Below are 25,852 nucleotides of genomic sequence, written 5' to 3'. Positions count from 1 at the left end.
CCATATGAGTTTTATTCTTTGCATTTTCTTAAACAACAGACTTATTTTATTGTATTGTTGTAGGCCATGAACTGTACTGTATCTGCATCAAGGAGAAATGCCTTTCTGGTCTTTGTATGTCTCTTGCTGAAATTGTTTTAGACACTGGATGGAAATAGGTGAAACATTTATTTCAAAGCCTTTTAAATTTTACCATGCATACTAAATCAGTTTTATAAAATAGTTATTTTAAGTATATTAAAGCACAATAATAAAAATAATGTATAAAAATATATATTTTCCAAAGAATCATAATAAATCTCTTATTATTGCAAGAATGTATGGCCAAACTACTTTCATAAAAGAATTGAATTAAGAAACTGTTCTAAAAAGTTTTAACAAACAAAAGACGTTCGTGTGGGGGTAGACGGGTCTACAAATTGCCGCTTTATAAGGAAACGCCGTCACTCGAATCGCGTCCTCCTATTTGCCAGTCTTGCCTAAAAGGGGCGGGTTTAAAGGCGAGTTCAACTTCACGCAAAACTGCGCAGACCGTTCGACGTATGACATCAAGTATCGCGAGCTCAATTCAAACGCTTACATTTAGTCGTTAGTTCTCGAATGCTCTCGCGGTCTCTTGATGTCATAAAGTCGATTGTTCTGCGCAGACCCGCACAAAGTAGAACACGCCTAACATCAAACAAACCTGGATCGTTTGTTTAACTGATTACAACACATTATCATCCTCCGCGGCTGAACGATCGTTGGGGAGACTGGCAGGAGCAGGATACCGTTTGTATTAACCTAGTGAATCAGAGGCTGCCGGTGGACTGATCAGCACAGAGTCGGGCTGTTGTCAGGTACGTAAACAAACCGGTCTTCTAGAGAAACAATGCCGATCGACCACCAAAACGTGCAGCCGGCCTTAAAATAAAATATGTTTGAAGAAGTTTATTGAACATCTACACATCGTAATTCATTTTTAAACACCAATCATTTTTTGCAGATAATTGTGTTCCACCCAAAGGCCTTGTTTACGGGACAAACTTGCTGAACTTGCAAGTTCTCTATTATTAATAGTCATATCTGTTTCTTTGTTGCAGCTTTACACTCTCACAAACAGCGAAACACCAGCATGATAACCACGAGTTTTGCGAAAATACCTAACTTAGCGTTACTATTGTGAATTCATTATCCTTATGAAAATTAACCATGTTTGTTTGTGGTAAAATTGTAGTAACCATGCTTTTTTGGTGATTACTATTAGCAAAGCCGTGGTTCCACTAAAATTTCTGTAGTGGTATTGTTTTTCAGTAGGTGTTTAAAACGAAATATTTTCATAATTTTTATGACATTGATGGCAAATACCAGGAATCATGAACTCTCTCTCAGGTAAGAGTGTGCTGTCCCTGTGCAGGGTTTTCTCCAGTCCACCGTGTCTTCCTGCTGCTCTCACTGGGGCAGTGAGGGTCTGTCACTCAGTTGTGGGGTCCCAGGGCACCGTCTTTACCAAAAAGCGAGGCTATGATATCACCAGGAACCCCCACCTGAACAAGGTAAGCCCCAAAACTCGGATGGAGGATGGCGAGAGCGATTTGATATGTAATTTTGTACAAAGCCGATGTGAGATTGGCATATTCTACGTGACTGGTATTGCACTGTCAGCAGCTAGAGCTTTGATATCATTTTATAGCATATATTAATACCAAAGTCCATTAATTGATAAGAGATATAAAGATAAAAAAGTAGGACAATTGCATGCAAAGTTATAGCCTTATGTTAGAACAAATGATGTATGTTCCCCATAAGGGATCTGAATTGTAAGAGATGTGAAAGTTGCCTCTGAATATGTGGGGGTTTGGAGATTTCGTATTTAGTACATGTGAAGTTGCAGGATATGACATAGAGCAATGTTGGTTTCATATACAATGTCCTATTTGCAAAGACCTGCAAGCTGGGGATGAAGAACGAGTACAGTATGACTGGCAGTATGAGAGAACTTTAGTACTTGCCTTTGACGCCACAATGGATGGAAAATGTAAGACGTAAACATAATGAATGGAGAATCTTAACAGGGGAGGGTGGCCATTCCTGCTTCCCATTGGTTAGAAATAAATAGATCCAGCATGTGATGTGACCACCCCAAACTGGGAATTTGCTCAGAGGCAGGTCCGGCTAGCAGGGTGATCGTTTGTATTCAAACCAGACTGTAAAATGAGCGAGGCATTTTTGGTTGGCATGTGCAGCTGTCACGTGTTTTTGGTAAAGGAATCATGTGCTACAACAGGGCATGGCGTTCACTCTGGAAGAACGGTTACAGCTGGGTATCCACGGCCTGCTTCCTCCCTGTTTCTTATCTCAGGATGTACAAGTGCTTCGGGTCATGAAGAGTTACGAGACACGCAGCAACCCACTTGACAAGTAAACAGACCTAGCGATACTTACCTTGACCTGAAGCCACAATGACAAACAATACTTTAGTATTTAAATACTTTAACTTCACTACTTTTATACTCTTCTCACCATTTAGATACATATTGCTGATGACCCTGCAGGACAGGAATGAAAAACTTTTTTATCGTGTGTTGACCTCTGACATTGAAGAATTCATGCCTATTGTCTATACTCCTACCGTGGGCCTGGCCTGTCAACAGTATGGCCTAGCTTTCAGAAGACCAAGGTGAATATTTATTTACATATTCTCGCATGACTAGTTTAGCCAGACCTATGCTGAATCACGTGCTTTTACCTAAAACAGTTAAAGCAGCCCTACTGGTTTTCATGCAAAAAGAAAATATGTTGTATAGCTGTAGTAGTGTTGGCCTCATATGACACACCCATGCACCGTCCAAATGCGATTGTATGCATACTGTGGTCAAAAAAATAATGGATTTTTATTATGCATTGATTTAGATGATTTAATATGATGATTACAGTGGTGAGGTCACGTGGTGAGTGTGTGTGCTTTTTTTTCTAGAGGGCTGTTTATTACAATCCATGACAAGGGACATATTGCCTCCATGCTGAACTCGTGGCCGGAGGAGGACATCAAGGTTTGTGCAGAACAATAGGATTGTCAACTACTGCTACTAGATGGACGATTCAATTATATGTGCATTAATAGGCCATCGTGGTGACTGATGGAGAGAGAATCCTAGGATTAGGAGACCTGGGCAGTTATGGAATGGGCATCCCAGTTGGCAAACTGGCTTTGTATACTGCATGCGGAGGAGTGCCACCCCAGCAATGCCTGCCTGTGCTACTAGATGTGGGCACTGATAATCAGGTACAATAAGAATCAGATTGTTACATTTAAATGCATGATGTAAAACTCTGATGTTTGTAGTAGTATATTAAACAGATGTGTTTGGATTTGAAACCCACTTCTGTTTATTTTTGTTCAGACTCTCTTGGATGACCCCTTGTACATTGGTTTGAAGCACAAAAGAGTGAGGGGCAAAGAATACGATGATCTTATTGATGAGTTCATGCAAGCCGTCACTGACAAGTAAGTTGTTTAGGGGTGTGAAATTAAAGGGGACATATTATGAAAATCTGACTTTTTCCATGTTTAAGTGCCTTTAATTGGGTCCCCAGTGCTTCTATCAACCTTGAAAATGTGAAAAAGATCAACCCAATAACTAGTTTTGGTAAACCATTCTCTGCAAGCATGTGAAAAAATAGGTCATCGAAATTTGTCTCCCCCTGTGATGTCAGAAGGGGATAATACCGCCCCTTAATCTGCACTTTCCAACCACGGCACTGCCATTTAGTGCAGAGATCAGCTCATTTGCATTTTAAAGGACACACCCAAAACAGCACATTTTTGCTCACACCTACAAAGTGGCAATTTTAACATGCTATAATAAATGATCTATATGATATTTTAAGCTTTAACTTCACATACATACTCTGGAGACACCAAAGATTTATTTTATTGTAAAAAAGTCTTGCGAAATGTCCCCTTTAAGACGTGCAAAATAAACTTTTTTAAAAAAGATTGTTTATGTCATTTGTTTCAGGTATGGGATGAATTGTCTTATTCAGTTTGAGGATTTTGCCAATAGCAATGCATTTCGCATCCTCAATAAGTACCGTAACCGTTACTGCACCTTTAATGATGATATCCAAGGTAAGCATGATGCACAATGCTTAAACAAAAAAGCAATTGTGGTTTAACAAACACACACATTTGATTTAATCCTGATTTTGTAGTGAAGATTTTGATTATTTGTATTGTTAATTTAAAGTCCTAAACTGAAGCCCATACCCTCCTCTATCTTCATCAGGCACAGCTTCAGTTGCTGTGGCTGGGATCCTCGCTGCTCTTAAAATAACAAAGAACAAACTTTCGGACCACAAGTTCGTATTTCAGGGAGCTGGAGAGGTAATGCAGTTTCAGCTGTTAACATATACTGAAAAAATGCATATACATAAATAAATAAGAGTATTTAAGTAAAAACTATTACATATGCTTGTATGATCATTTACCAGTTATTTTTTTACTTATTCTTTGTCACATGACCAGGCTGCCTTGGGCATTGCTAAGTTACTGGTCATGGCCATGGCCAAGGAGGGTGTGTCTCACGCTGAAGCAGTTAAGAGGATTTGGATGGTGGACTCCAAAGGCCTCATTGTGAAGGTTAGCCAACTAGTCTTTTCAATCTTTTTTTCAAGCTGTAGGGACACTCCACTTTTTTTTTTTGAAAATATCCTAATTTTCCAGCTCCCCTAGAGTTAAACATTTGATTTTTACAGTTTTGTAATCCATTCAGCTGATCCCCGGGTCTGACGGTACCACTTTTAGCATAGCTTAGCATGATCCATTGAATCAGATTAAACCATTAGCATCACACTAAAAAACAACCAAAGAGTTTCAATATTTTTCCAATTTAATACTTGACTCTTTTGTAGTTACATCGTGTACTAAGACCGACAGAAAATTAAAAGTTGCGATTTTTTAGGCCGATATGGTCAGGAACCACACTCTCATTCTGGCGCAACAATCAAGGACCCCGCTGCTGCAACATGACAGCAGGAGGCGCAACGATACTACGCAGCACCTGAAAATAGTCCTCTGCTATGGACCGTAACCAAGGGGATTATTTTCAGGCGCTGCGTAATATTATTGCGCCTGCTGGAGCCATGCTACGGTAGCAAAGTCCTTGATTATTACGCCAGAATGAGAGTATAGTTCATAGCCATATCTGCCTAGAAAATCGCAACTTTTTTTTTCAGTCTTAGTAAACGATGTATCTACAGAAGAGTCAAGTTTTAAATGGGAAAAATATCCAAACTCTTTGGTTATTTTTGAGTGCGATGCTAAATGGTCGTATCAGATTCAATGGATTATGCTAAGCTATGCTAAAAGTGGTACCGCCAGACGCGGAGATCGACTGAATGGATTCAAAAACCGTAAAAATCTAATGTTTAACTCTAGGGGAGCTGGAAAATGAGCATATTTTAAAAAAGTGGAGTGTCCCTTTAAGTGCTATAACTGGGTCCCCAGTGATTCTTTCAACCTAGAAAATGTGAAAAAGAACTCATGTAATTTAGTTTTGGTAAACCATTCTCTGTATGTTAAAAAATAGGTAATTTAAATTTGGCTTCCCCTGTGATGTCAGAAGGGGATAATACCGCCCCCTAATCTGCATTATGCAACCACGACACTGCCATTTAGTGCAGAGATCAACTCATTTGCATTTAAAGGACAAACCCAAAACGCACATTCTTGCTCACACCTACAAAGTGGCAATTTTAACATGCTATAATTAATTATCCATATGATATTTTGAGCTGAAACTTCACATACATGTTCTGGAGACACCAAAGATTTATTTTACATCCTAAAGTCTTGTGAAATGTCCCCTTTAAATGCAGTCGTACATTTTCACAAACTCACTTTGTGTCTCTGTGTCTTTTAGGGTAGAAGTCATCTAAATCATGAAAAGGAGGAATTTGCTCATGACCATCCACACATAAAGACTCTGGAGGAAGTAGTGGAAACCATCAAGCCTACTGCTATCATTGGTATGAATTGCATAACCACAATGGCTGCATATGCAAGATTGACAAATCTATACTTTTCTACACTTAGTAAATAATGATTGCACAGGATTTCTTCTACCTTTTTCCCACCTTTACACAGTTAAGCCACAAGGGGGCATTATCATTTTAAATATTTAACGACTACGTTGAGTGTGTTTTTTTTAATTATTATTGTTGGTCTCTGTAATCCCTTATACAGGTGTGGCTGCTATAAGTGGTGCCTTTACTGAGAAAATCATCAAAAACATGGCAGCTTACAATGAGCGACCAATCATTTTTGCCCTCAGCAATCCTACAAGCAAAGCTGAGTGCACAGCAGAGCAATGCTACACGCTCACTGAGGTAACATATGCTTGCTTTATTTGCATAATATGCTGCTTGAGTGAGATGTATAATATAACGTCCATTGTGGCATGTGTGTGTGTGTATCACAGGGTAGGGGTATATTTGCCAGTGGAAGCCCCTTTAAAAAGGTGACTCTTCCAGATGGACGCTCATTCTACCCCGGTCAAGGAAACAACGCTTACGTGTTTCCCGGTGTAGCATTGGGAGTCATCGCCTGTGGCGTGCGCCACATCTCAGAGGAAATTTTCCTTACAACAGCAGAGGTGAAAATGCATGTAGAGTTAGCGTATAAATGGTTATGTTTAATAAACGGCTCATATTAAAACACTGTTGATGATTTCTCTCTTAGGCTATATCAGAAATGGTTACCGAAGAGCATCTAGCGGAGGGTAGACTGTACCCTCCTTTAAATACCATCAGAGAGGCATCCTTCAAAATTGCTGTTAAGGTAAACGTTTCCATATACAGACAACTATAATTACTAATAGAAAGAATATGCTTAGCACAATCTGCATTTATTTGAAGTATGAAATGAGACTATGCTAAATTAAGAGATAATAACTGAGCAAATTTGTTTATATGAGCTTTCAGGTCATAATGTGTGTGGAGCCGTGTGCATTTACTCTTCTTGTTTCTCCATCAGATCGTGGACTATGCCTACAAGCAGGAAATTGCTTCCTGGTATCCTGAACCCAAAGATAAAGAAGCCTTTGTTTTATCCCATGTCTACAACTCCGACTACGACTCTTTTACTGTGGATTCATACAGCTGGCCCAAGGATGCCATGCAGGTTCAGGATGTGTAGATCATTAGTTAACCAGCCTCTGTATTATGGTTTACTCTTATCAGTCACAAGCCTTATCTCTTAGTTCGTAATCATTTGTTATACACTCCAGTTACGCCCAGTGCTGAAACAGTAGCTGACTGATTTCAGAGAGCAACATAAAATATAAGTGTCAATATGACATTCAGGATGCATTTCCAGTTGCAACATCCTCATCCCTGTTCAATTCCACACCAGTGATCCATGCAGCAGTCATAAACAGTTATTTCTTTGGACCTCTACGGTCTTTCTTTTATGTTAGCAATTTTTCCGCACTTGTTATTTTTAACTAGTTATCTACTCCAATAATTGATCACTCCTGCAAATGCAAATATTAGTGTAGGGAGAGATTGTTCCCGTACGGTGACTCCCACGTGGCAATTTCAGAATGCCTGTCCTGCATGTTTGTACAAAGAGGAATTTTGACTGCCGTGTGCATCAAGTGCTTTTAAGATGTTTTTATAACAGTTCTCGTTGTGACACATGTTATGCCAAAGTTTTTTATTTTATTTTAAACGTATTGTCAAGGAGCAATGAGTGTTGGTCATTGTTAGCATGAGTTAAGTTTATTTAAGTGACCATCTGAGATGAACATGTTTGTCTTTTTATTTGGCAGTATGTGGAATTGTTTTTGTTGCTCCTCATTTAGATTTATGAAGCTTTGCTTATGAATAACGCACAACTGGATTTCTATTTTCGGATATTCAGAGATTTTGAAGGGACAGTGACTTTTAAATAAATAAACAATTTTAAACATATGTGGGATTGTTTTACAGATTACTTTTACACCACGGGTTCTTGCAAATTCTGTTAATGCAACACTTTTAAACTTAAAGGTGCAGTGTGTAATTTTTAGAAGGATCTCTTGACAGAAATGCAAAACATATATATAAAACTAAATTATCAGGGGTGTATAAAGACCTTTTTATTTTGAACCGTTACGTTTTTATCACCTTAGAATGAGATGTTTTTATCTACATAGACCAAGGGTCCCCTTACGTGGAAGTTGCCATTTTATGCCGCCATGTTTTTACAGAAGCCCTTAAAGGAATATTCCATTTTCATAAAAGAAAAATCCAGATAATTTACTCACCACCATGTCATCCAAAATGTTGATATCTTTCTTTGTTCAGTCGAGAAGAATTTATGTTTTTTGAGGAAAACATTGCAGGATTTTTCTCATTTTAATGGACTTTAATAGACACCAACAATTAATACTTAACTCAACATTTAACAGTTTTTTTTTAAACGGAGTTTCAAAGGACTATAAACGATCCCAAACGAGGCATATGGGTCTTATCTAGCGAAACGATTGTCATTTTTGACAAGAAAAATAAAAAATGTTCTTTTAAACTACAACTTTTCGTCTAGGTCCGGTCCAGCGCGACCTAATGTAAATGCGTAGTGATGTATAGGGAGGTCACGTGTTACATATATAAAACGCACATTTGCGGACCATTGTAAACAATAAACTGACACAAAGACATTAATTAGTATCAGTTGACATACAACAATGTAGGAAAGGTCCTCTTTCTCCACACTTGTAAACACTGGGGCGGAGTTTCGCGTTCGTCCTCTGTGACCTCTTGACGTGGTGACGTATTGCGTCGGGTCACGCTGGCGCATCAGGACTGGATCTAGATGAGAAGTTGTGCTTTAAAAGTGTATATTTGTTATTTTTCTTGTCAAAAATGACAATCGTTTTGCTAGATAAGACCCTTATGCCTCGTTTGGGATTGTTTATAGTCCTTTGAAACTCCGTTGAAAAAAACTGTTAAGTGTTGAGTTAAGTATTAATTGTTGGTGTCTATTAAAGTCCATTAAAATTAGAAAAATCCTGCAATGTTTTCCTCAAAAAACATAATTTCTTCTCGACTGAACAAAGAAAGACATCAACATTTTGGATGACATGGTGGTGAGTAAATTATCTGGATTTTCTTTTAAGAAAATGGACTAATCCTTTAATGGACAAACCTTTTTTACTAAGTTGTCTCTGACGATAACATGTTTTTCCGGTGCCGGCTACCGTAGCTTCTCTATGCGTTTCAAAAGCGAGGGGTGAGCAGTGGACTGAGCCGTTGGTTGCAATTCACAACCTCACCACTAGATGCTGCTAAAATTTACACAACGCACCTTTAATTCAACTAATTTTTTGAAATTGTACTGTTCACACTGTTAGATTTTTTTTCTTCCAAAAAATAGTCCCTAGCTTTTACTTTGGCGGTACCCTTTGGAAAAAGTACACTTTTGTACCTAAACAGTTCATATTAGTACCAAAGAGTGCACATTAGTACAAATGTATACATATATGTACCTAAATGGTACATATTACAGTAGGACTTTTTAAAGGGTACTGCCAGGTGACCGCTAGGAAATATTTTTTGACTTTTTTTCTGACAGTGCAGGAAATAACCATGGGTTTAAAGGGTAACTTATACTACTAACTTGTATAATAATTTTATTTAGCTTGTGCAGGTTCTTTCTAAAAAATATTTGTTAAATACTAAACACACAATTGTGTTATTTTTATGTATTAAATATTCATATGTATATTTAAGACCCAGTCTGTAATAACCCAGCATTATTTTTCATGTTTTACTTAAAATAATCATACATAGGCCAGACAAGGCTTAGCTAAAGCCAAAACTAGGCCTTAGTTAAATTAAGATGTTTGACCATCTTTTATAAACATGCCTTTACTAGACGTTACTGGTATGTATCTTGAGACAAATCCATGGCACTGTCATATTTGAAGATCTGTCAGTGCAAGTTATTTTCAATGGGGACAGCTCAAACACGTGTTTTAGTCTAGAACTAACCTTAAGCTTTGTCTGTGGAACTGGGAGATAATGTAAAGAACAAGCTGTAAAATATAACCTTGATATTTTTAATATTGACTGATTTCAGTCCTTGACATTGTCATTGGGGCCGTTTCCCAGACAGGGCTTAAACCTAGTCCCAGACTAACTTAAATGTTAGTACTGTCTTAATCGAAAATAACTTGCTCTGACGTATCTTAAAATATATCAGTGCGAGTGTTGTGTCTCAAGATGCACACCTGTAGTGTTTCTTTATAATGTATGCTTTTAAAAATCACTTAAATATCCTAATTTAACAAAGTCCTAGTCCTGGTTTAAGCTAATGCCTGTCTGGGAAACCACCCCTTTGCTTTGATGCTTCTAATCTCAACCCACCAGCTTTGCCAGACTGGGAGGACCATCTTAAACCAGCAAACCAGCTTTATTTCAGTAGGATAAGATATTTGGCCTTTCTCCGGTAAAGAAAAACGTTTTACATGTTAACGTGACCTTGCACATTGTCAGTTTATTAACTATAGTCACATAAAACTGCATGTAACCTTGCTTACTAAAGAGTACAGGAAACCCACAGCCTGTTTTTTTTAAACGTATACTAAAAAGGAAACCACAAAACAAACATAAGAATACATACAGAGGGGCTCTGTTGGTTTCTTAAATCTTATGTAGTTAAATTACTTATAGAGCATCCTGAGCAGCCAAACATAATAACATGGCTTGATCAATGCCGCAAGCTACTGTGACCTTTATCAAACAATAGTGAATGGGAGGAGGGTTGCCATTGCATCAAATATAGTGTGCGACCACCTGCCTTAGTGAAATGGGCAATATGAAGCAACAATGCTTATTTCAGATTGCATATAATATGCTACAAGACTACAAATTTTGGAAGAATCTTCAAATAAAAATCTATTTAACATTTTGTTTCGTGTTAATATGACTGTATCACAGTTTCAATAGCTCAGCTGGTACAGGCTTGCATTAGCACGGCATGTAGCCTATACCCTGCCTGTGAAAACCAATTTCACTATGACTTCAATTTTCGACACGATCTTACGCAGTCAATTTTAAAGATATCAATGAGTACGTTTACATGCACAGCATATGCTGATAACTATCAAAATCGGCTTATTACAGAAAACTGTTTTCATGCGTTTACATGCAAATCAATAAGCCGGCTATGCAGACAACTGCGTTTACATGGGACTTGCAGAATTATCAGTTTTCTCGCAGGCAGTGACGTCACCACCTATAGTACACAACAGTCGTTCAAAAAGTCAATGGCATATTTGTCTTAAGCTGTACTGTTGTATCTCTTCTCGTGTCTTCAGAACCTGTAAATGTAACATGAGCTGCTATTTTAACAGTTTCTCTGCCAACTGCTTTAGTCGAGCGGATACTTTTATGCGTTACTTTGCGCTTACTTCCGCGTGTCATTTATCTTTCATACGCGGAGACATGCGCACATGGACAAAACCGTGAGAAAGCCCAAATTATATTTTTAGTTCAGTTGGAGGTTTGCATTTTTTGTTGCGTTGCAATTATAACATTTCCAAAATACCTTTAACTTTGTCCAGTTTTCATAAACAGGCCTTAATATGCTGCTCCCTGATATATAACTATAAATTTTCTCCACATAACTATTTTATCTGGAACAACCAAAATATTAAATATAAAAATAAGTCTCTTTTCTTAAATAATTGGTTTGATAAAAATATACTTTTAGTGAAGCAACTGTTAGATGAGAGGGGTGTCTTGCTCTCTTATGAACATTTTATGCAAGTTTTTTCTTTTCCAGTCCCCCCAAGAGGATATGCCATTGTTTTTGGGGCAATTCCTGATTGTGTGAAACCTTTAGTCAATCCTGGCCCTAAAGGTCTGTTATGTTCTTCTTTTATATTTGATAATACTAATCTATTTGTTGATTAAAATCTTTTCAGTAGTATATCAAACAAAAAAATTCGCTCAATCCTTAACAGAGATCAGATATCTTTACCTGCTTGCGTAAGCTTTTGGAATAATACATTTGATGATATAGTATGGGAAGATTTCTGGCTTCTTAAGGAAAAAATATTTTTACCTAATAAAGTGGTTGAGATTTCCTTTAAAATTATACACAATTGCTACCCAGTTAATTATAACTTTGCTAAATTTAATAATAATATTTCCCCCTTGTGCACCTTTTGTCATCAGGCTGATGAGACAATCCTTCATTTATTTTGGGAATGTATATACTGCAAAATATTTTGGGTTGACTTTTCAAATTTTGTTAAAAGATGTCTTTATGAAAATTTCTGTTTAAACCAAAAAATTGTGTTCTTTGGTGAAACTATGAGATTAGACCCTTGTCATTTTAAATTTATTCTTAACCTGCTGCTTCTCCTTGCTAAATTTTATATTCACAAATGCAAATTCTCAAAGAAAACTCCTTCTTTTTTCATATTTAAGAAAGATGTTGATATATATTTAATTTCCTTGAGGAATTCAAAAAATACTGTTGCTTGTAAGACTCTTCAATGGTGTCAATCCTTTCAGCTAACTTAATTATCTTTATATTTATGTTTATGTAATGTAACCCACGATGTTATGTTATGTACTCTTTTCCATATATTGTACTGTTATGTATATTTTTTGTTTAAGCATAAAAAAAAAAAAAAAAAAACGTGAGAAAGCAGGTTTTGTGTCGAAGTCTGTTCCCCCTATTTTTCCCTTCAGTGTAGTGTTTTAATGGGGTTTTTATCACGTTATAGGTTTTATTATTTATATATTTAAAGTTTTAATGGCTACTGAGATGTATGTGTGCATTTCTGTAATGTATCTGTATTGTTCTTAATGGTAAGTCAATTATTTTTACAGTATGAATCATATTATATGTATAATATTTATTTAATTATGTATGCAAACATTACATTTTTAAAACAACCAGTAAAGGGAAAAAAAAGAAAAAGACAGGCTATATTTTAAAAGAAATACCCTAATAGAAAACTGTCAAATGTATGAAATATTTAATTAATTGTATTATAAAATACATGATATTATGCCTTTTTAGTATAACCAATTCAAATCTTTAATCTTTCTAAATGTAACGTGATGAAAACGCTATAAAAGCACTACACTAAAGGGAAACATAGGGGGAACTGAGTTCGACACAACACCGGTTAAGGTGTTTACATGCCACGCGAAATCGGCGTAATGAGCAAAAAACTACCTGTGCCGATCGGTTTTTGCGTACGCCGTTTATGGGGTTTCCCCGATTAAAGAAAAACGATTTACGCGTTTACATGACCCCACGTGTTATCAGTTTATTAAGCATAATCGGCGTAAGACTGTGCATGTAAACGCACTCAGTGTTATATTTTTACAGAATGTTCTTTACATTATGAAGGATGACTTTATGTAGAAACAATAAACCTAAAAAAATAAATGAAGACTTTAGTTAGGTTTACTAGGAGTACATTGTAGCCATAAAAAGTTGCACAAGCTAATTTAATAGGTTGTGGTATTCAATGTGCTATGAAAGCATTTTAGTAATGGCATCATCGGTTGAGACGAATTTCCTGTTTTGAGATAAATTTCTGTTGGTTTGTTATTGTGGCCTATGGCCAACCCAGAAGTAGGCTGCGTCCGAAAACTCAAGGCAGTGACTTGTTGCCTTGCTGCCTGAGGAAATGACTTCGGAGGCATGAAGGCAGCTCAGAGAAAGACTTTCGGACACACTTCAAAGGCAGCGTGTTTGAAATATAAACAGAGAGCGCCTTTGTGATAAGTAATCACATATTTGAAAACTACAATACTAGTTTCTAGAAATGCATTTAAAAGGTGTAAAAAGTGAAATTCTACCTGTATTTCACCACATTTGTGCTCCAGTGAGTCGCTTTATTGGCTGCCATTTTATTTTTTCTAACTCGACCAGGCTCGAACAATGACATTCTTATTGCAAGCCCACGCATAGGTATCTCAGGAGACAGGAAGTAAATCTAACATTGAATTCGGACATGCCTTGATGCCTTGGAAAGCTGCCTCAGGCAGCAATTTAGAGTTTTCGGACGCAGCCGTAGTGTATTAAAGTTGCAGAACAAACATTAATTACGGCACTTTCTGTTTAATGAGCTGTGGGGTGCTTTAAAAGTGCTATAATATTGTAAATATAAATAAGCTGAGTTTACAGGTAATGAAGACATTTTTCCTGATCTCACAACATGAATTACAAAAGATGGACAAAACATTTCATACATTGACAATATTGGTTCTGCACCTTTCCTCAGTTGTATAACCTTAGTTTTATACCTGCAAATCGCACAAACCACATGTGACACAATTGAAACAATAACGTTAAATAAGGCACGTGAAGAATTGTAAACAAAAACGCTTAGAAGAGTTTGGTTCCAAAACGCAATAAATCCATTTTGACTAATTTGGGTAAAAATGTGTTTTCAATACCAAAAAAGTGACAACTAGTACTTTCTGATACAAACATTCACATGGCATCTTTAGGTTACACTGTAAAACCTAACAGTCAACTCAACTCAAACCATCCAAGCAAATCGGCCGCACTAGACCATTTAAGTTTTAAAACACATACATTTAAGCACCGTGAACCTGAGTCATGTGCAATTATGCACTTACATCTAAGTAGTGTGCTTTTAAATAAAAGTGCATAACTGCACATGACACAATTAGTTTAAGTTCACAGTACTCAAATGTATGTGCTTCAAAACTAATGCAACCGGTTTACTTAAATGGTTTGAGTTGAGTTAAAGGCTCTCTAAGCGAATAATTTGCGACGTCACTACCTGTTGATGTTTGAACTGTTTTCAAACAAACGGAGCATAGCTAAAGACTCCCCCTCACTCAACCGTCCGTGCTTTCAAGAACGCTCCCACACCCAAAACCATCTAGATGTTTATTGGCTGGAACACTTTGTTATGTTTTGTTGTGCTAGGTTTGGCCACTATGTTGATATTGCCGTTTGTCGAGCCTGAGCTGTCTACAGAGATCGCGTTTTTTTACAGTTTGATCAGCGGACAGGCAGCAAGCAGATAGTGAGGAGATGTTTGCTGTATGTAACAAAAACATTTTTATGGTCTAAAACGCGTCAATTCGCTTAGAGCGCCTTTAACTTTTAGGTTTTACAGTGTATAATAACATAAAAAATTAAAATCCATAATTAGATTTTCAAAGGACTGGCGTTTGTCGCGGTTTGGAAAAAAAGTCAGAATAACACGGCGGATATCAGATTTCGCATATAATTAAGAATTTTATTTTTAATGCTGACCAGATACATACTGATTTTGGTGGGAACTCATTTTTTTTTAATTATCGCATTTTGGAAGCAAACTCTTCATATTATCTGTGACTGGCTTATACTGTACAGCACTTTAAAGCAATAAACATGATATAACCATCACAAATCTTAGGATGACAATTATAGTGTGACAAACTGGTAAATGTGCACTTAATAAGCAGCTGAGTGTCCTTCATATTTCAGGGTTACGCTGTTTACAGGTTGTATTTGGCCAGAAGAAATGCTTACATAAATCTTCATATGTATTGCTGATTGAAATAAGCTCCCAAAGTCGCATGCAACGCCATATAGCCACAGGCTAACACAGCATTATTACAAAGCGATCCTTCAAAGAATACACTGTGCTGATACTCATACAGTACATATATCATAAAACTCTTTTAATACCTCTTTTTTCTCATGAATGCCTAACTTTTTACATACAAAAATTTACTTATACTTTACAGTTCATTGCTTGCTAAGTTTTTCACATTTTCTAAGCTGGCTTTGGAAATCTGAAGAACAGATTAAACATGGTGAAATGTATTGAACAAATGCAGGAAGGATGTGTTGAACTTGTGAATGAAAGGCATGCAATTCTGCAGATATCTGTTGACCATTCAGCAGACTTCTGAATGCATTTCCTGTTGACATACTTATTGCCTTCAAATGTGGCTTTATCTAGCCCAATAGGAATCTGCAATTACAGTTAAACAGTGGTTAGGGTTTACCGCGGTCTTTCTTTAATGTATTGCCTCTTTAACCATTAAAAAAATAAAAAGACCTCTAAATGTTTTTGGATGCATATTTTTAAACAATCTTTTATCTTTTTAGCAAAATATTCAAATTGTTTAAGCCAACACAAAGCAAAGAGGGGTTAGCATAGCCTTACAATATTATATTCTGCCATGATAGCTATTTGAAAGTGTTGTTATGAATCTTTATATTGTTTAATCAGATGTTCTACAATTTTAACTAAACTACCATCACTGTCAAAGAGGGTGACATGGATAAATGTAAGAACTAAAACACCTAAAAACAAAAATGGAAATAATCATGACTGAAGATGTTTTCCCTGCATTGTGAACTAAAATAACTAAAGTAAGATATTGTCATTGCCAATTACATGAGACATTTTGTCTGATGACAAGACAAATCTTTGAATCTGATTTTTGGATTGATTCACTGAAATGAACAGTTTGCATCTAGAACTCATGGAATTTATGGAATGGATGTTGTGCCATCAAAGTTAAAATCAAAGACATCTTTCACAAGAATGTATTTGTCTTTGAAAACTTTACAGCTAATTTAAAACCGCATTACAAACATTGCAACTTTCATATGATGTTGCTTAACTTATAATTGCATTTCCCAGCCCTAATTCTTACTAATTAAATAGGAAAAGATCTCATCCCATAAGCTGCGTGCACACCGCCAGCGGCTAGCAATAACAGAGCGACGACATCTTGTTCATTTTAATGTATCTTGATGACTTCTGGTGACAGGAAGTGGACGTGACAAAGTTGAAAAAAGTTCAACTTTATGCAAATAATGAGCGACTTTCAAGGGCGACTACCAGTGGGAGTGAGGCAGTGTAATTCACATCATTTGTCTATTATCAGTTAATGAGAAGACAGTTACTCATTTGTTTATAACTGTTACTAGGTTAACCATAAGTCACTGGCGATGTGCATGCAGCATTAGACTGCCTCAAATACTGTATAAGTTTAGCCTTGCATTAGCTTACCCCTCTTTCTCTTTCTCCTAACCGGGCAGATGTGTGATAAGATGAACTGAATCATGTTTGATATGATGGCAGGTGAGGGATGTAGCTGATGAGGTTGGTGATGGGCAAGTGTCATCTCCCATGCATCCACCAGCTGGACATTCAGACCTTTAAACATGATCCGAAGTACCGAATCAAGCTGTTGGGAGAACCAATCGCTGTTGTACAAGCTAGACTCTGGGTCAAGTTTCTGAAGGTTGGCTGTGCGAATCAGCACTAAAGTTGCTGGTTCACGATTTAGCAGCCGAATCACTGCTCGGCGGATGTGCCGCAGGCGGCGGATGTAGACCTGCACCGGGAAAGTGCTGAAATGTGACCAGATGCTAATCATAACCACTGTGTCGGAGCCCCCTCGCAAACCATCCAGTTCATTAGAGATGTAGTGCAGTTCAGCTGAGGAAACGGTAGTGAAGCGGATTGGTGGGCCGTGACAGCGGTACCTCAACATGATGCTGTGGTTGCTATCCACTGCCATGAATGGCCCAACATTTTTTGGGCTGTAAAAGTTTAATTCCTTAAACTCTGTAGTGTTGAAAGATGAAAAGGGAGGAAGTAAGAAACAGAAAGAGAATCAGGATTGCGGATAAGAGGAAAAAATGCAAACAATTTTAGACTTAGTAAGTGATTTTTCTGGAATACCACTAATACTACTTCAATATATAAATCTTTAAAGGTGCCTAGCCTGCACTTTGCAGGCAATTTGTTGGGTTTTGGTTTCTTGTTTTAAGGGAGAGGTTCGTACAATAGTGAAAGCTGACTAAGAAACGACTAAATTCCCTTACAGCAACTATAAGGGTGGTTACAAAAATATCTCTTACCTGGAACCTGGGCAACAAGATACTCATACCACTGTCGTACAGTGGAGTCTCCATACATGTACAACATCTTCCCTTTAAGACACTGAGTTATAGCTGAAGAGTCATTAAACTGACGCATGACAACACCAGTCAAAGGCCTCCATGACCCTCGATAGTAAAACCCAGAAAATTCAAGGTTTTTCCATGTGTTTTGTCCTGCAAGAAAACAGACATGTCTTAAAAAAGGGAAATAAAATGTGAAACCGAATTAAGGAACAAAAACAAGAAAATGTAGAACTGAAATAAGCTTTTATCCAAAGTGACTTCAGGATTCAGAATCTTACCTTAAGAACCAACAACAAGCAAAAAACATTATATGAATTGACTAAAGGCCGTGGTACACCTTTTTTCCGTGCACGCGTCCGCGCAGCTTTTTGAGTATACTCCCCGCAGCTACACGCGGATGGCCGCGTTCGACACTATACGCAATACAAATGATTTCTTATTCAAATTATTACTCTACCAGGCCGTCAAGGCAGCACTGATTTGGTGACATTTACAGTACATTAAAAACTTTGGATAGGTAAAGAAAAATAACTGATCCACCATTGCAAACACAGTTTAGCAAACAACAAAGAACAGGAATTAAAGATTATGGTAACAAACATGCTCCAGAGCTTTCTGTTCTTGGAAGAAGTAAAAGTTAAAGAAGAAAAACGATAGTGTGTGTGCAAATGCTGTCCATTTCCTTTGTATATAGGGTGGCCATTCGTGCCAGTTCCACTGGACACGTCCCGAACATGTTTTCAGGTTCGTTCTCCGGAAGTCGCGTTGCTCGACCGCATACGTCATCGAGGTTCTCACATTTCAGTTAAAATACATTCGAAAATTAAGATTTATTTCTTTTAAGACATACAATCATTGTAGTTTCATTCTTACCTTGAAATGTAACGGTTGCTTTTCTGAAATTAAACCCGAAATATTAAACCTTGATAACGTATGCGGTCGACCAACGCGACTTCCGGAGAACGAACCCGAAAACATGTTCGGGACGTATCCGGCGGAACTGGCACGAATGGCCACCCTATTTGTATAATTGTTAATACTGAAGTGTCCTGTCTAAATATTTTCACGCGCATGCGCTGTTATACGCTGACAGTATGCGCACTGTCCGCGCGGTCTCAAATTTTGGGCTCCGCGCGGCCGGCCGCGGACCCTCCTGATGACGAAAATGACGTCATGCGGACGCTGCGCATACGCGGACGTCCCTAGTATACTTTCGGCTTAACATTAAACTGGACATTTGTATTAACAAAGCTACAATCTGTAACATTTTTTGGTCTAACATAAAACAGTTGGATTTGAAAATCTGACTTTTTCCATGTTTAAGTGCTATAATTGGGTCCTCAGTGCTTCTATCAACTTAGAAAATGTGATAAAGATCAACCCAGTTACTTAGATTTGGTTAACCATTCTCTGCAAGCATGTGAAAAAAAGGTAATTGAAATTTAGCTCCCTTTGTGATGTCAGAAGGAGATTATGATAATACCGCCCAGGGTTTCCCGCAGAAAATGTGTTAGTTAAGGTGGTAGGGTTAGGCTGATGGGTGGGGTCTGGGGGAGTGGCAATCAAAGGGGTGGGGCGTACACGTCATGATGAAAATGAAAATATTTTTATTAAAAAAAAACTAAATTTCGAAGAAACTGACAGAAAACGAATACATATTAGATTATTAATTAATCAAATGTTTTTAACTGATACCTCTAACGGGAATAGCTGCGTGATGAAATGAAACTAAAGGGTTAATAAACACAAACTGAAACAGATGTTGTAGAACGTCTGGCGAGCGATGATAGATAGCTCGAAGATTGTAATTATTTCCCACTATTAATTACATTATCTTAAAGGAGTGTAACTACTGTAGCATGTAAATAATGCACATAAATAATGTGAGCAAGAGCGCTCAACAAATATATCGAATCAACAGGCACGTGCAACCTTAGCCTGGTCCAACCAGACTCTCGTACATTCATTTCATTTGTACAGAGAGTCTGACCACGCTCCATTGCAAAGCGTTACCTCCTTTAAGGAGGGTCCTCTGTTGAAGTTTAAAACTATTGGATCTGCCCAGAGTCACTCTGAATCTGCCATAAGCAATCGCTAACGTTTGGTCGTGACGTATATCATGCACCGGAACCGGCCGGAAACAACAAGTAAGAATAATCAAATAAACAAAACTTAGCATACCCGGTTCTTGCTCCGGCTTTTACTTATGTATATTCGGCGGTTTTGCAACAACGGACCGAATAGATTTTCTCACGTCTTTCTCCGCTGCCATTACTGAACTACAACTCATACTGACGCACGACCTCAACGTCATCGTTTTTAGCCACCCCCATCTGTTCGCTGATTGGTCCTGCAGATTTTTACAGGAGAAAACAAAACTCTACAGAGAGAGCAGTCCCAGACGTAGTACTGAAGCGAAATGAAAATTAAGCGGAAGCACATAGGAGGGCGGAGCCAGGCTAGTGCAACCTAGCTAGCAGGTTGCTCAAACAACAAAATCACCAACTAACTTACTTTAAATTTGAACTATATACTTATAACAGGCTTAAATAACCCCAAAACATAAGTCCAATTACAGTTCTCATGGACATGGCTATCCTCCAGACATGACGGACCACGTCTTAGAACTTCACATACATACTCTGGGGACACCAAAGATTTATTTTACACCTTGAAAAAAGTCTTGTGAAATGTTCCCTTTAAGCAGTTACACAAACAATTAGTGTTAGAGAGCTGTTTGATCAGATTTTGCAGGAAACCAGTTGGTTTTTTTTTTCAAAAAAATTACCCGCAATTTCAAATTTTAAACAGAGATGGAGACAGAGAGATAAAAGTTACAAACTATAGCTTTACTAAAATTGCATATTGACCCATATTGATTTACATATCACAGCGTAAATATCACAGTGTAAATATCATGTATATGAAATTCAATCAGTCACAGTACCTTTAGAAGCAGGAAGAACAGTCACATTGTCCATCCCTGCAGCATGTATTGGAATTTTTATATTTACTGCACTAGAACAAAAAAAAAAATCATAACTAATATGATCACACTCATTTTCAAGTTTTATTAAAGAGCCACTATCATCTGAATTTCATGATTTCACAGTTTCTTTAATGTGTAAGTGTGTCTTAGAACTTGATGTTAGCGATATGCAAAGTTACAAATGAAGAGTTTCGTTGCAAAACGAGATAAATCTATTTTTTAACATTTTTGTCAAAACATGTTTATTATTATGTTATCATGTTATTATTTTGTTTTATGGTGCTACTTAGCTGCAATTTTTATGTTATGAAGGTTTAAATCAAAACAAACCAACTGCAGTTCAATTGATATTAATTGGAATGCACAACCAAAAAACAAGATTTCTGAACAATTAAAAAAATGGTGGTTATCTCGTTTTGAAATGAAACTCTTCAAATATACGATGTATAAAGTAAGCACACCACAGCTTTCAGAACAACGAGCTTTGGGAAAAATGGACACTAAGGGGAACAACAATTCTGTACGGTGTGTGGAAAATAATGTGTGTAAACCATGTCAACACATTGTATTACACCAAACACACAATTTTTGTTTAGCTGCGTAACAGGGGCTCTTTAAAAATCAACAAAGAAGTCAACATTTTAAACAAATTACAATTATCACATATAGACGGTTTCAGCAGTAACAACATAAACAAGCAGCTGTCGTGGTCCGCACGTAACTTCCGGTAAACCGCTAAGAATAAATAACAACAAAGTTCTTTAAACGTAGTTTATTTATATAACAAGCAAAAAAAACCACACACAGATTACCTAGGAAACCAAAACATTTGTTATTTTCGACAAGGCATTTGTTCAAGAGATCAGTTTAGCAACTAGTCAGACCATTAAAAAAATGAAACCGGAGGTAAAGTTAGGATCCAGACGTGTATCGCGTCAGCACAGGTGCGTCCTATGAAACCGTCTATATATATACTGGTGCAAAGATACCAGGCCAAAAAAAAATTGGCAGATCTATGAACATCATTATGCATGAATTGGCTGAAAGCCTTGTTGGCTGAATAACTCTTCTGAAACAAAAATATATTTTTTTAAATTTCTATTTTTGTAAACAATGTAAATGCTGTGTTGATAAAATGTAATGAACATTATGTTTATTTTTGTGATCACTGAATCATCAATAACATATTAGCATTACATTGGTGATAATCAACTCTTAACCTTATCTTTAATGCCTGATAAAGATATCTCCAAATGCAAAATAGGTTGAACATCTTACTCACCTTTGGAAGAATTTTTTCTCATATGATGTAAGAAGGTTTTTTTTATATCCCCCTTTTGCATGATTGATCCTTGTGTCACAGTCCAACAATTTGGGCTTATAACAGTACCAAGGTTCTCCGGTATAAGGGTCTGTGTAGTTGCAAAGTGGCTGCTTTTTGACCGGCAGACACAAATTGCACAAAGTGGTCTCAGAGAGATACCGTGAGCGGAAGAGGCTCTTGAAGAAGACACGGTCTGATTGCTCCTCTCGCAGTCGCTTGAGGACCATGACAGCTTCGCTGGGATGTACCATGGTCACATCCACCTGAACAGCACCAGGCCAAAGCAGTGGAAAAAATAGAGAATAGTTTCCATTTCTGTGGTCGAGTACCCGTCCTACCACACCTGCCCCCAGTTCTGGTGTATGAAGTCGTGCGACTAGGAAGTCCCCTCCATGCTTTTTTGGTTGACCCAAAAAGTTGTTAATCTGTACATTTACTACCAGCTGCCCACCAACCTGCAGCTCCCCTGAGTCTTGGATTATATAATAGCTTTGTGCAGGATCACTACTTTGACGCAACGGCAGTCCGAGAACCGGTGGCTCTGACCAGGAGATGGATTTGAGAAGATATCTCTCCTCTTTAGCCTCCTCTTCAGTGGGCTCCTGGCCAAGGTGGGAACAGTAGGAGTAGTTGAATTCCACAGGAAACATTTCAGAGATCTTCAGGACAGACTGTATGCTGTTTTGGAGCTGAAGGTAAGTAGAAACTGTCTGACAGTTCCAGCTCTACAGTGGGAACAGGGCAAGTTTCCATTACACAAAAGCATTAGAATACATTACAGAGATATGATTGACAGATTGGATTGACAGAACAGCACAGGTCATTAACTTTTGTGGAAACCATATAATAAACAAAGACAATATCTCCTAATTTAAAGGGGACATTTCACAAGGCTTTTTAAATATGTAAAATAAATATTTTGTGTCCCCAGAGCACGTATGTGAAATTCTAGCTCAAAATTAAATACCATATAGATAATTTATTATAGCATGTTAAAATTGCCACTTTGTGGGTGTGTGCAAAAATGTGCCATTTTGGGTGTCCTTTTAAATGCAAATGAACTGATCTCTGCACTAAATGGCAGTGCTGTGGTTGGATAGTGCGGATTAAAGGCGGGGTGCATGATCTCTGAAAGCGAATGTTGACATTTAAAATCACCTAAACAAACACACCTCTACCCCAATAGAATCTGGACCTTGTTTTGATAGACCTGCCCCACACAAACACAACCCAGGTAACTAAATCGGTTAGTAGACACGCCCATGACGGTACAACTTTTAGCATAGTTAAGCACAATCCATTGAATCTGATTAGACCATTAGCATCGCGCTAAAAAATAACCAAAGAGTTTGGATATTTTTCCTATTTAAAACTTGACTCTTCTGTAGTTACATTGTGTACTAAGACCGACAGAAAATTAAAAGTGGCGATTGCTTATTTTTTAGCACGATGCTAATGGTCTAATCAGATTCAATGGATTATGCTAAGCTATGCTAAACGTGGTAGCGCTAGACTCGGAGATCAGCTGAATGGATTCCAAAAAAGTAAAAATAAAGTGTTTAACTCTAGGGGGGCTGAATAATGAGCATATTTTCAAAAACGTGGAGTGTCCCTTTAAGGGGCGGTATTATCCCCTTCTGACCTCACAGGGGGAGCCAAATTTCAGTGACCTTGTAGAGAGTGGTTTACCAAAACTAAGTTACTGGGTTGTTCTTTTTCACATTTTCTAGGTTGATAGAAGCTACGGGGACCCAGTTATAGCACTTGATATGTCCCCTTTAAGATTGTGATAATTTTGAACACCAACACACTACAAAAACCAGTCAACCATGTAACTTCTACCTACTTCCAGCATAGTTATATTCCATAGAACCAATGCAAGTCCTGCCAGTCCCAAAAGCGAGAAGAAAGGTACATATTTAGACAGGTATTTCTTCATGGTGTCCTCTCTCTGTCATGCTCTGTCCAGCACTAAAGAGGGCCATAGCTGGCCATTACCACACACTAAACAGAAAGGACATAATGGAAGAGATATTAAAAAACTAATTTAAAATGATTTTAATGTGCATTTGATTGGAAACTGAATTTTGTGGACAGTCTGTCTGTCCATTTTGATTTGTAAACATCAGGTGCAAGTGGATGTTGTATTATGTTGTATTTTAAAATAAAGCTTATGTTGGATTTACTGTATAGAAAGTTGTACCCAATACAATACAGAAATAATACTGAAATATAAAAAAACTCTAAATTTATAAATGCAAATATATACAAATTCAAACTCAGGGATTAAATGTCATATTAGCTTCGGAAATAAGAACTCGTGATGTGTAAAAGAGAAAGTTGAAACGCGTCATCCAGTTCATGTGAGCTCCTACCAGTCACTCGTATGAAGCGCGATGTTTAGAATAAATTATCCAAAAATTATTAAAGATTTTTTATTTTTATTGTGTACTTTGTAGACGGTCTTCGTTTAGCCTTAACAGCAAGCATATATTTTGTAGAGAAAAACACGGCGGAAGGATCTTAGCATTTTAGTGAATTTCAACTAAACCAATTTGTGTATTTGCCATCCGTCGTCCTCGACTGCAGTTTATCGAGTCTGATGTCTAGCTGATATCAAGACCAAGCTAAAATATAATTTATTTTGGAGGATGACCGAACCAGCGATGTTGCCGTGTTAAACGGTATGTGTAACGTTGCTACTCACAATAATAACACTGCAGTTTCACATTGCTGTAAATATACGCGGTAACGTCACAAATTAAAAGCATATTAATTTATTTTTGTCTTATCGAGGTTGTGCATGAATACACAAACAAATGTAGCGTATGTATGGCGCTTACCTACCTGCACACATTCTCTGATCCTGACGCGCTGTTTTTTTGCCGACTCCCTTGTTTATACCCATATAATAAGGCAACAAAATGAAACATTTAGCAGCAGTAAAGTAACACAGCTAACGGTAAAATACAGACTTAAGTCAACACTCCGCAGCTATACTAGAGCAGCCAGACACGAGGTTTGAAGGGTCACTGGTTCTACATGAACGCGCAGCGACGCGTTTGCTACTGACTCTTGTCCTTTGATGAAAAAACTCATCATTTCCGGCTGGCTTACTAGAAGAAATTTGGATGTGGCGTATTTGAGAAGCTAATATATTGTGAGTAAATAAATGCAAATAATAAATAAATAAAATCCTACAGTAATGTTTTGGTTTTCTGGTGGGAAAATTTTACGTCATCAATTTGAGGTTTCATGCAATCACGTGACTTTAAAATTAGTATTATTAAAACGAGTGTAGTACAAGAAGCTTGGTCTGGTGGTGCAGTTGGCATTTATTTCAAATGACATTATAAACTATATTTAGAGATCCATTCTGCCTTTAATTTTACGTTGCTCTTGTTAAATATTTTGCATCAAATAACAGAATATTGCAGTTTATTGGATTACCACACGGGGGCACTGCTTCACTGCAACAGAGCTAGTGCCAAAATCTCTTCCAGCACACTACATTTTCGTGAATTAATTACTTTTTATGTTACTTTATTTGCTGTGATTTAAAAACGTCAAATATTACAATACAGTTCAGCAGGTA

At 37.4% G+C, this 25,852-nt stretch overlaps 2 protein-coding genes across 2 annotated transcripts; one reads left to right on the top strand and one right to left on the bottom strand.

The window, feature by feature from the left end:
- The first annotated feature begins 622 nt into the window (after window positions 1-622).
- On the top strand, window positions 623-7,951 carry me3 (malic enzyme 3, NADP(+)-dependent, mitochondrial). Its single transcript, XM_055215880.2, has 15 exons — window positions 623-839; window positions 1,351-1,535; window positions 2,267-2,400; window positions 2,510-2,659; window positions 2,957-3,032; window positions 3,104-3,265; window positions 3,384-3,487; window positions 4,002-4,111; window positions 4,269-4,366; window positions 4,508-4,621; window positions 5,904-6,009; window positions 6,227-6,369; window positions 6,462-6,635; window positions 6,722-6,820; window positions 7,016-7,951. Exons 2-15 carry the CDS (start codon window positions 1,356-1,358, stop codon window positions 7,175-7,177), a joined length of 1,812 nt encoding a protein of 603 aa, XP_055071855.1. The 5' UTR covers window positions 623-839; window positions 1,351-1,355; the 3' UTR covers window positions 7,178-7,951.
- A 6,957-nt stretch (window positions 7,952-14,908) lies between these two features.
- nxpe3 (neurexophilin and PC-esterase domain family, member 3) lies at window positions 14,909-25,478 on the bottom strand. Its single transcript, XM_055215214.2, has 7 exons — window positions 25,105-25,478; window positions 24,104-24,261; window positions 22,216-22,982; window positions 20,892-20,962; window positions 17,900-18,094; window positions 17,043-17,603; window positions 14,909-15,992 (listed from the first exon to the last, which is right to left on the bottom strand). The coding sequence occupies exons 2-7, from the start codon at window positions 24,194-24,196 to the stop codon at window positions 15,973-15,975; spliced, it is 1,707 nt and encodes a 568-aa protein (XP_055071189.2). The 5' UTR covers window positions 24,197-24,261; window positions 25,105-25,478; the 3' UTR covers window positions 14,909-15,972.
- Between the last annotated feature and the right edge of the window lie 374 nt (window positions 25,479-25,852).

The sequence above is a fragment of the Misgurnus anguillicaudatus genome, chromosome 17 (genome assembly GCF_027580225.2).
Source record: "Misgurnus anguillicaudatus chromosome 17, ASM2758022v2, whole genome shotgun sequence".
Lineage (NCBI taxonomy): Eukaryota > Metazoa > Chordata > Actinopteri > Cypriniformes > Cobitidae > Misgurnus > Misgurnus anguillicaudatus.
The sequence above is the reverse complement of the archived record's forward strand: the minus strand, read 5'-3'. Positions and strand labels throughout refer to the sequence as shown.